Consider the following 11810-nt stretch of genomic DNA (forward strand, 5'->3'; position numbering starts at 1 on the left):
CCAGCTGGAAGCACATTCTTTACTTCTCCCAGTCCAGAGTCTTGGACATACAATCCTTCTAATAACCATCAGTGTTTTAATAATTGATTCTAAGCTCAACATAGCTAGGTCCAGTCAAGTGTAACTATTCATTTGCAAGGTCCTTGTACTTTTTCAAATGTTACAGCTCTCCTCCTGGTCACATCAGGAGGGCTGGGATCCAAGGTTACTGGGAGAAGTCTGTGATGGGCGGTGGGGGTAGTGGGTCTTCTAGCCTAGCTTAACTCAGCTTTCTGTTTCCCTGTAGGAGGGTGTGTCTTCTCTCCTTGTTGCTCATTGGCCTTTGGGGCTCTGTGACTTGTCACTGGAGCCCTGTGGAGGACATCTGCACAGCCAAGCCTCGGGACATTCCCATGAATCCCATGTGCATTTACCGGGCCCCAGAGAAGAAGGCGACTGAGGACGAGGCCTCAGAGCAGAAGATCCCTGAGGCCACCAACCGGCGAGTCTGGGAACTGTCCAAAGCTAATACCCGCTTTGCCACCGCCTTCTATCAGCACCTGGCAGACTCCAAGAATGACAATGACAACATTTTCCTGTCACCCCTGAGTATCTCCACAGCTTTTGCTATGACCAAGCTGGGTGCCTGTGACAACACCCTCAAGCAGCTGATGGAGGTAAATTCCAAAGTCTTTCTGCCTAATTGCCTTGCTGGGGCCATTTTCCAGATTTCCACAGGTCTAAAGACTCAAACTCTACAGTCATGGGAGAGCTCAGTATGGATTGTGCTTTCCTGTGAGTCACAGCTTCACGGGTTATAATTTCCCTTAAAAACTAATTTTAAAAAAATTAGACAAAGAATTACTGTCTAGATGAGTCTGCTTAGTAAATCTGAGTTTCTTCTTTTGGGCTACCTTAAAATGAGAGCCCTGTGTCTCTTCCAACTTATTAGTCACTCTTTTATTTATATGCTTACTCATTGGTTTGACCATTTATATGGTTAATCAACACTTCTTTTGAGCCAGCCATTGAGCTGGGGCTAGGGATTCCGGGAGAGGAAGGGCAGCCTACTATCTGGTCAGCTGAGGTACACAGGCTCTTGTGGATGAAGATTCTATGACTGGATATTGAGACATGGGGCTCAAGGAATGCAGGAGAAGGATTCCTTGACTCAAATATATGAGTGTTTTCTGACTCTGGGCTGTATTGGTCAATGATTTAGTATCTCCCTTTTTTGTGGGAAGGAAGGGTGTCAAGATGAGGGAGTGGCCTGCGTTAAAAATCCACGTCAGGGGGAGAAACAATGGGTCATTAATCTCCCCTTGGTGTGGGTGTCTGACTTGCTTTCCTCAGGTTGAATCACACATTGGAGACAAAGGTAATCGACAGGGAGGTACGTGTATCCCTCACCAGAGTAACCCTTACCACATACACAGTGTTTATTTCAAACACAGACACTGAAGCCTGTGGATCTTAGAAGTGTTGGCCCCTACTGTAGTGGCCAGAATGGCACTGAACTTCATCATCTCTATCCAGTCTCTGTGATGGTTTAACCGAAGACTTCCCTCCACAAAAGAAACTACAGCTTTAGAAAACCTAAAGTGATGTAATTCTATCTTTTCTGGGCTTTTCAGTAAACCACATATACATTGGCTTGGATCTAAAAGCACTTCCATATCATCCGTGTCTCTGACCCCAAGGGAAACCTTAAATGTGTCCCCTTCCTATATGGTTTCCAAACCAGGCATTTCTTTGGGTCTTTCTCTCCACAACATCTTCCAACATAAAATGCCATGTGTTGGAAAGTGGGGTGAGAATGGGGCGAAACTATGTCTCTCTATGGAGAAAAGAGAAAAATCAGCACCAAGTTTTTGGACAAATGAACCACCCTCCAAAAAGTGGATACTGGAAAAATTTAGGAACACCAAAGGCAGAGGTCAGATAAAGCCAGAAGAACTCTCCTCTGGCAAGAAAGTGGAAGGGAGATGGGAAAAGTAACCTTGGAGATCAGGATATTACCACCTCCAGGGCCTGATTGGCAGAGATGACATTTCAGTCCTTTTCAAGTCTACCTCTGATTCTGAGCCTTTTAATCCCTTATGGTGAATGCATCTTTTTTTTTTCTTTAAAGATTTATTTATTTATGCATACAAGTGCTGGGGCACAGGCCAGATGTGTGGGGGGTGAGAGGACTTGCCAGAGACAGAGTGGGGAACAGAACAGGCAGACTGACTGAAATACACTGCTGAGGGGAGCAGCAGGCAAGACAGGAGACGTCTGCTGCGCCATGTGGGTTGCTCTCTGGCTGGGGATCGAACTCAGTGGCTGCAGATTGCTTCACAGGTTGCGTCTTAACCCTTGCGCCACCAGGGAGGCCCTGTGAATGACTCTTGTTTTTTCAACCATCCGTTGGCATCCCAGAGACCCTAAAAGTAGCTAGCTCCATTAGATCTGTGGATCTTAGAAGTGCTTAGAGCCAGGGCTCTTTAGAAACTATCTCTGGATCTTTGCGTTTCTCTTTGCCTTTTTCCTTGCCACCCCTTATTCCTCTTTCATCCATTGGTTCATTTAGAAAACATGAGCTGAGCATTTCCACCGTGCCAGGCCCTGTGCTTGAAGGAGATCACAAGGGAGGAGGCTCTAGGTTAGGGGCTGCCTTGCACTGTGCTCGCTACCCATGTCAGCCAGGCTGCCTCCCCAAGCTGACTGCAATTTTTTTTTGGTTTCCACAGGTTTTCAAGTTTGATACCATCTCTGAGAAAACATCTGACCAGATCCACTTTTTCTTTGCCAAACTAAACTGCCGACTCTATCGAAAAGCCAACAAGTCCTCCGAGTTGGTATCAGCCAACCGCCTCTTTGGAGACAAATCCCTTACCTTCAACGAGACCTACCAGGACATCAGTGAGGTGGTATATGGAGCCAAGCTCCAACCCCTGGACTTCAAGGTGAGTGGCAGATGTCATTCCTCTCCACTCAGAGATTGAGGCGATAGAGAAGCACGGTCCAAATTAACACTGGTTGAAGGCAGGTTTGGGGTGAGTATAAGTCAGAATCTCTGGAATACTCCTTCTTGCTTGAAACCTGAGGAACCAATGGTATTTATGGCTTAGATTATAGTGGCTTCTCTGAAAAAATTTATCTAAACAATAAATTCTTCATTTTATTGATCAAGTATATACCAAAAGGTATTCTAGAGATGCCAGTCCCACAAGATATGTTATTTAATTTAATTTTTAAAAGATACCATGGTCAGATAAAACCGGCATGTAGTGTGTGCTTTATTTTCCTCTTGGAGATTCATGAAGCACATGAATCTATTAAGTATTCTGAGAAATCCTGCAATACAAAAAGTCTATTGGCATGATTCAGTCATTGCTTCTCAAACTTTTTTGACCACATGGGCATCCCTCCTGCCCCTACCCCTGGACCCCTTATTAGTTTCCCTTAAAACAAGTTTTGGAAACTTGAACTCTTATGAGTTTAGGTTTTCCAAAGCCAGAGAAGATAATTATTTTGTCTTCTTTTTCCTAGACCATCTTCTCCTTTTATGTTCCTTACTCTTTTCTTTCTCTTTCTCTTTCTCTTTCTCTTTCATTTATTCCTATTTATTCTGTTAATATTTATTGACTGTATGGAAAATTCATGGCTCTATCCTAGATAGGTGAGTTTCTCACAATCTGGGTTAGAGTGGTGATTTAACCAAATGGTGGGGAAGGGTAGAGGGCTGATAAACAAAATAAAATGCTGCTCAGGGAAATGAAGACGCTGACTGACTACCACAGATGGGTAGGTTAGTCTCTTTTTCTCCTCAGGAAAATGCAGAGCAGTCCAGAGAGACCATCAACAAATGGATTTCCAATAAGACCGAGGGACGCATCACTGACGTCATCCCCCCAGACGCCATCAATGAGCTCACTGTCCTGGTGCTGGTTAACACCATTTACTTCAAGGTACTCAAAATGGCCCTGGGGAGACCCCAGGATCTCCCCTGGCCCTCCACTCCTCTCTGTCACATCACCAGGCATGTGTAGGTAGACCTTTATGAGAAATGGACCATGCATGGTCCATGCAGAAATACAAGCTTGCTAAAGAGTTCATAGGACCTCGGTTGCTGGACTGAAATCAAGGGGGGCATGCTTGTCGTGTCTTGGCCCCTGGCAGAGCATCCACACTCCCCTAGCCTGTTGAGCACAAGGGGTGTGTCGTGATAAATGCTCATATCTATGTGACAATTTCTGCTGTCCAGTAGGCTCCATTTGGAAATCTGGAACAAAATGACAAACTCACATCCACAGTGATAAGATTTTCTCCATTATCTGGAGCAACTTTTACAGTGACTCAGAGTTCCCTTGCATGTGGTTTCTGAACCTCCAGTTATCAGGCTCACTTGAAACTTTGCAGTGGTCATGTGATTTGATCATGCAGGTGCCTTTGTCATTCTCAGTCAACATTTTTTTTTTAAGATTTATTTATTTGTGCCTACAAGAGCTGGGGTACAGGCCAGAGATGCGGGAGGTGAGAGGATTCACTAGAGACAGAGTGGGGAACAGAACAGGCAGATTGACTGAAGTACACAGCTGAGGGGAACAGCAGGCGAGACAGGAGAGGTCTGCTGCACTGTGTGGGTTGCTCCCCGGCCGGCTGGGGATTGAACGCATGCTGCCGAGGCTGCGGATTGCTTCATAGTGTGGTGCTTTAACCCCTTGTGCCACCAGGGAGGCCCCTCAGTCAACATTTCTAAAGGCTGTTCAAACTGATTACCTTTGAGAAGAATGAGGGTGTGGGCCTGGGGGTAAACAGGTCATGGGTACTTGGAGGACCCCTGGGGTGATGCTCCATCTGCATGCTCTCCCTCCTCTCCCAGGGTCCAGGGATTCAGTCATTCCTCGCTGCTGCGACCTCGCTGTCTGGGGTTTCCCTATCCCCAACGATGGAGTAGGTTGCATTTCCACAAAGCACACTCCCCTTTATGGGTTATGGAATACTTTGCCATTTATTCATCTGCATGATCCTATAACACCACAAATGAGACCTTGGATCACTCACATAGATGATTTATTTTAAATCCTGACACTTCCATTTCTGACTGTGTGAACTGAGGACTTTCTGTGCCTCTGTTCCAGCATGTGTAAATGGTTATATTGATACATCTACCTCATAGAGTTGCAGAGAGGACTGAATAAGTTAATATATCTGAAATGCTTAAAGCAATGTCTGGCACGCACTCAGCAGCCTACAAGTATTAGCAACCACCAGCTCCTAATTTTACAGATGAGGAACCACCACTCAAGAGTTAAATGACTTGTCTCAAAACCACAGAGATAAATGATAATAATTACACTGTAGAAACTTTTTTTTTTTAATAGTTTTTTTTTTTTATAGAGGCATGTTTTTATTTATTTATTTATTATATTTGTTTGTTTGTTTTGTTTATACATGCACTGGGTACAGTCAGAAGCGCGGGAGGGTGAGAGAATTCACCAGAGCCAGAGCGGGGAGCAGAACAGGCAGAAGGACCGAAGCACACTGCTGAGGGGAGCAGCGGGCGGCAGGAGAGGTCTGCGCACCATGTGGGATCCTCCTCCGGGGCCGGGGAGCAGCCGGGGATCGAACCGGCGCCGCAGAGGCTGTGGGCAGCTTCGCAACCCAGCGCTCAACCGCTGCGCCACCGGGGAGGCCCTACACTGTAGAAACTTCTGAGGGGTTTCTTGTGTCCCAGGGTACCTCCCTCTTTGTTTTTTTTTTTTAAGATTTTTTATTTATTTTTTAAAAGATTTATTTATTTATGCATACAAGTACTAGGGTATAGGCCAGAGGTGCAGGGGTGAGAGGATTCACCAGAGACAGAGTGGGGAACAGAACAGGCAGACTGACTGAAATACACTGCTGAGGGGAGCAGTGAGTGAGACAGGAGAGGTCTGCTGTGCCATGTGGGTAGCTCCCTGGCTGGGGATCAAACCTGTGCTGCAGAGGCTGGAAAAGCTTCACAGTGTGGTGCTTAACCCCTTGTGCCACCAGGGAGGCCCCTCCCTCCCTCTTAGAGTGAGACTCACTCTCTGCTAACTGCCAGATGACTGAGGGGGGTGGGGTGAGTGGGGGTGGTGGTGGATGGGGTGGGAGTGGGGTCTGGCCTTTTTTTCATCAGGGACAGAGCCCGGCATTTTTAAGGATGGCCTTTGAGAAAAAACTGCTGAGAAGCAGAAAGCAAAAGGCAATTAGATTTAAACACAAGAAGGGACTTGCTAAAAGGCCAGTAGGTTTGTTCTTGATTTTAGTTTTTATTTTTCTCATTGTAAAAGAAAAGAATCACTGCTAAGATTCTGGGAAATACAGAAAAGTTCACAGAAAACAACCACCACCACTAATTCCATCGCTGTGACAGTCATTGTTATCTTTTTCATGTATCCCCCCTCTCTAGCATTCCCCCCACTAATAATTACACTTACATGTTAACAGAATAGAGCAAGGTATTTCCCCTGTCAGTGCTGCCTGTGGATGTTTTGGGTCACTTAAGTTGTGTCTACTCCCTGGTATTCTCCCAGGGCCTGTGGAAGTCCAAGTTCAGCCCAGAGAACACGAGGACAGAACTGTTCCACAAGGCTGACGGGGAGTCGTGTTCGGCCTCCATGATGTACCAGGAGGGCAAGTTCCGCTACCGGCGCGTGGAGGAAGGCACTCAGGTGCTGGAGCTGCCCTTCAAGGGCGATGACATCACCATGGTGCTCATCCTGCCCAAGGCTGAGAAGAGCCTGGCCAAGGTGGAGCGGGAGCTCTCGCCCGAGGTGCTGCAGGAGTGGCTGGATGCGCTGGGAGAGACCTTGCTGGTGGCGCACGTGCCCCGCTTCCGCATCGAGGACAGCTTCAGCCTCAAGGAGCGGCTGCAGGACATGGGCCTCGTGGACCTGTTCAGCCCTGAAAGTTCCAGGCTCCCAGGTGAGTGTAGGAAGGACTTTCTTCCTCTCTGCCCCCGGAGGTGATCTGATGAAGTGGCAGGTTTGGAGTAAGAGTGGAGAAGAACAATGCATCAGGACCCCTGGGTTCTGATCCCGGTTCTACTGCTCATTCAGAGAAACTCCTTCCCCTCTGGAGGTCTCAGTTTCTTCTTCTGTAAAAGGGGAGTTTGCTCTAGCACCTCCATGGGCCCAGTTGGCAGTGGAACCCTTGCAGCCTGTAACTGATAGAGGAGACTCGATGGAGAACTTGAAAGGCTTCAGAATTTAGAACCAAATGACACATGTGATTAAGAACTGGGGCCATCTGGTTCACTAGAGACAAAGGGCTGGAGCATTTTCCTTAAGGTCCCTTGGAAAGATATGGCCACCCTCTCCCCATTTGTAATTCTTCAGTAATGGTGTTTATTGGTTTGGTCCTCCAACCCACCATTCTTTAAAATTATGTATCAAAATGTTTTTTAAAATCCTAAGTTTACAATAATAGGTAATTGAATTTACCCTTAGTGAACTATCTTTAAACTAGGTCTAAAAACCAACCCTTCTCTTAAAAATGGTGCCAGGATGAAAAGATCTACCAGATGGATTTTTTCTTTAAGAAAGAATGCCCTGGGCCTCCTCCCTGGTGAAGCAGGCTGTTGAGTGCTGCTGTCCGAAGCCTCTGCGTTGCCAGTTTGCTTCCCGGCTGGCCAGGGAGATTCTCACATGGTGCAACAGGCCTCTCCTGTCTCGCCTGCTGCTCCCCTCAGCAGTGTATTTCAGTTGCTCTACCTGTTCTGTTCCCCTTTCTGTCTCTGGTGAATCCTCTCACCCCCAAAACCTCTGGCCTAAACCCCAGTTCTTGTATGCATAAATAACAAAAAAATAAATCTTTAAAAAAATAAAGAGTCCCTTATTCCCTACCTCACCCAAGAGCTGCAGTATGAGATTAAATTCACAGGAGCCAGGTTGAACCAACCCAAAATACTTTATTATTTTTAGCACGTGCTTATTTGGGGGTATCATTAAGTGAAGGTCCAGGATTTCGTCCTATTTTTCAAAGCCCAAAGGACCTCTTAATTCAAACCAAATTCCTTTCTGTGGTTGGAGGCAAAGTTTCTCCCATTTCACAGAGCTGTCTCTGGCCTTTTTTTCCAGGTATTATTGCGGGAGGCCGGAGTGACCTCTATGTCTCAGATGCATTCCATAAGGCATTTCTTGAAGTGAGTTCACCTCTCTTTGCTTTCTCTTCTGCTGCTTTTCCACTGCCATGTTGCTTTATTACTTAATACACCAGTGTCTCATTGTAATACTGGAGTTTTTGCTATGCTGGCTCTTATGGTATAGACAGCAGATGTGTGAACAGCGGGACCCAACAGCTTCTTTCCAGTGTCCCTCAAACCCCAACTCTGTAGCTCCCTCCTCCACGAGGCCTGCTAAGGTATTACAACCCTCCCCTGGAGCCCTCAAGGCCTAATTATTCCACCCTCCCTCCCACCCTCTCTGCGGAAGCAGTTCAGAAGTACATGAACATTAAGGAGGGTGACACAGGAGAAAGAACCAGCAAAGGAGAACCAGGTGATATGAGCTTGTGGAAACCCAGGGATCAGTTTTAAGGACAGGGAGAACATCCAGCAAGAAGACTGAAAGGGGACCACAGGTTACCTTTTCCCAAGGAATTGGACAGAGTATGGGGGCACATGCAGCAGTATAATAGTTGAAGAGTGGGGCCTCCCTGGTGGCGCAAAGGGTAAAGACTCAGCACTATGAAGCTACCCGCAGCCACTGCAGCACAAGTTTGATCCCCAGCCAGGGAGGTGACCCACATGGCGCAGCAGACCTCTCCTGACTTGCAAGCTGCTCCCCTCAGCAGTGTATTTCAGTCAGTCTGCCTTTTCTGTTTCCTGCTCTGACTCTGGTGAATCCTCTCATCCTCCCGCGCATCTGGACTATACCCCCGGCTCTTGTATAAATAAATCTTTAAAAAAAAAAGTTGAAGAGAAGTTAGAAAGTAGAGCTGGTGAGTGTGGATCATATGCTAAAATATGTTCCAGAGAAGTAGAGGTCTGTACTACTACACTGCAGAAAACAAAAGCCAGGTGGTCAAATAAATGTATTTATTTGCCTCTTCTTGGGAAACTGAAAATGTACACTAGTGTAGTTGAAGTCTGAGAAATTCCATAATGAAGAAAAAAGGTTCAAGATTGTTTAACGTAGTGTTTCCCCAACCAAAGTGGCCATGGAACTCTTTACTAAAGTAACTTCAGCTGTAACTTCTGGTTCTCAAACAAATTCTGGCCTATGAACTCCTAATGGCATTAGCTATCTAGGGAGCTTGACTCTCAGAGATTCCAGGATAGGGCTTGAGCATCTGTATGTCTACAGTGTTCCCTAAAGGATTTGATGCACAACCAGGTTTGAGAACTACTTGTATAGACTAACCTGTGGGGGAACCAGGCTGTGAGGGAAATGAGATGGGCTATTTTTAGAGAGATGGCAGGATTGAGGAATCACAGAGGAAGGATGGGGTCAGAGAAGGTTTCAGAGCACAAGGTAAATATCATTGTGTCCAGGCTCAGTGGGAAATATTTAGTTAGGAGGAAAAATAGAAGATTATGGTCTGAAAGGATAATGTACTATAATTTCAAGGTGTAGCCATGGGACTAGTTTGCTTAAGTAGAGTGAAGGTAATGCTCACTGAGTTTGATGAAATGGGAGGGGGGGGGTTGCGGTCAGGGTGTTAAATGAGTCTCCTATCAAGGTATTTTAATTGTCTAGGTCAAAGGATAGCAGGAACTGAGGTAGAAAGCAAGCCTGTAAGCTAGAAACCAAAATCCTCGATGTGGTGATAGAATCTGCAGGACATTAGATGTCCTGTAGGACAACGGCAAGAATAGAAGATTTAATCTTAAATGTACTGAGGTCAGAACAAGAATTTTACCTGACTGCTGGAATAATGGTTTTGAAAGTAAAAGTGATATGACTGGCATCCTTTTCCACATGGATTATGGAAGAAAGAGCACTTAGGAAGACAGCAAGGGAAGCTGAGTCCTCAGGGTTTTAACTGTGATTAAAAATCTTCTTTTAAAGACTCTAGAAGTGGTCATCTCAGACTTCCTTGAGGGCTTTGTAGTTACTATTAGGAAAAAGCAGAGGTCTGGATTCATTTTTCACATACCTGAGCCCACTAAACAACTAAGCAAGTGTCCTCTGTTGCTCTTGGAACAAAGTGCTTTTCCTTGAATATCTTGTAACCCAATACAGAGGACCCTCCAACCAATTGCAAATCTCCTGGGAAGTCATTAAAAAAAAACAATCTGATGAGAATGAAAGAATCCTAGTCTTTTAAAAGCTTCAGTCCTAAATTTAGCCCTAGAGCCATGAGACTGATAGTGTGGGGGAGAAGGGGTATGATGGGAAGGAAGAAGCAAGAGCAACGAGGAGGAAGAGAGCTGGAGAGAACATCGTCAAGCAGCTCTACAAAGCTAGCGATCCAAGTGCTGTCCTGAAAAGGAAGGGGAAGAGTTCAGTGATAGTACCCCAAAAATGTTTTCTGAAGATGTCTCCCTCTAGACCTTTGGCAATTTTGTTGATCAGCAAGTTCAAATACCACTGTTCTAGATATTACTCCCAGAAATACTAACCTCATCTGGCAAGAGGACTATCCTCTATTCACAGCCCTAGGTCCTGAGTGGCTGCTTTGGGGTAGCTCTATTTGATGCTCTAAGAGTGAAACTATCTCAACTATAGAGTTCTGATCTTGAGTCAAAATCTCTTGGCATCTAGAAAGAAACAACCCTCCTGTAATAGCATGTACAATGGTGCCAGTCAGAGATGTAACAAAGCAACCTTGTGACCATTCAGACTGCTGGTTTAGGGGTTGTCTGAATGGAACCCTTGCACTTATTATGCAGCATATTGTTTTGACAAACACATGTGCTTACATCAGTAACCACTGGATTAAAGAATGAGTACAGAGTTCTGGAGGTTACCCAATCTGGCCCAAGTAGATTTTCTACTGGAAAACAAGTATTTTAAATGGTGTGTCTGTGGATGACTTACCTGCTTATAATGAATTGCAGAGTAGCTAATGTTTCCTGTTTAACCTGCAGGTCAACGAGGAAGGCAGTGAAGCAGCTGCAAGTACGGCCATCGCCATTGCTGGCCGTTCGCTGAACCCCAACAGAGTGACCTTCAAGGCCAACAGGCCCTTCCTGGTTCTGATAAGGGAAGTTGCTCTGAACACTATTGTCTTTATGGGCAGAGTGGCTAACCCTTGTGTTAACTAAAGCGTTTCTATTCTTTGCACCTCTTCCCGTTTTGGTTTGTGAATAGAAATAAAAACAAATACAAATGGACTTTGCCATCTGAAATGAAAGCAAGGGAAGGTGAAATAGAGGTGCTGTTGGCCATTTAGTAAAACGATGCTTTCAATTCTCCTCTGCTAGTGAACACATCTGAGTCAGAAAGTGAAAGAGGGGTGGACCTCCCTGGTGGAACAAGGGTTAAGTCTCAGCGCTATCAAGCTATCACCAGCCACTGTGGCCTGAGTTCGGTCTCTGGCCAGGGAGCCACCTGGGTAACATGGCGCAGCAGACCTCTCCTGTCTCACCCGCTGCTCCCCTCAGCAGTATATCTTACTAGATCTGCTTGTCCTGCTCCCCACTCTGTCTCTGGTGAATCCTCTCACCCCCTGCAACTCTGGCCTGTACCCCAGTTCTTGTATGCATAAATAAATAAAATAAATTTTAAAAACAGAAAGTGAAAAAGGGAGCTATGCCACTGCATCTTGAAAGAGGGCAGGAATCCGGCAGGGCAGAGTGGGTGCTTACAATCTTGGTATTCACATCGCACTACAAGCATTCACAAATTTAAAATTAATTACTCCATATACATAAA

At 45.7% G+C, this 11810-nt stretch overlaps 1 protein-coding gene across 5 annotated transcripts; it reads left to right on the forward strand.

Moving 5' to 3' along the window:
- The first annotated feature begins 377 nt into the window (after positions 1 to 377).
- SERPINC1 (serpin family C member 1) lies at positions 378 to 11297 on the forward strand. 5 transcript variants are annotated; one of them, XM_037506442.2, is made up of 6 exons: positions 378 to 656; positions 2712 to 2927; positions 3795 to 3932; positions 6525 to 6915; positions 8070 to 8134; positions 11024 to 11297. In XM_037506442.2, exons 1-6 carry the CDS (start codon positions 393 to 395, stop codon positions 11198 to 11200), a joined length of 1251 nt encoding a protein of 416 aa, XP_037362339.2. In that variant the 5' UTR covers positions 378 to 392; the 3' UTR covers positions 11201 to 11297. The 5 variants fall into 5 exon arrangements, 4 of the variants coding, with proteins under 4 accessions (XP_037362339.2, XP_037362342.2, XP_037362340.2 ...); XM_037506445.2 differs by having other exon boundaries at positions 6582 to 6915; XM_037506443.2 differs by having other exon boundaries at positions 3795 to 3911.
- Positions 11298 to 11810: the final 513 nt, after the last annotated feature.

Source organism: Talpa occidentalis, unplaced genomic scaffold, assembly GCF_014898055.3.
Source record: "Talpa occidentalis isolate TD23 unplaced genomic scaffold, MPIMG_talOcc4v2.1 talOcc4.12, whole genome shotgun sequence".
Lineage (NCBI taxonomy): Eukaryota > Metazoa > Chordata > Mammalia > Eulipotyphla > Talpidae > Talpa > Talpa occidentalis.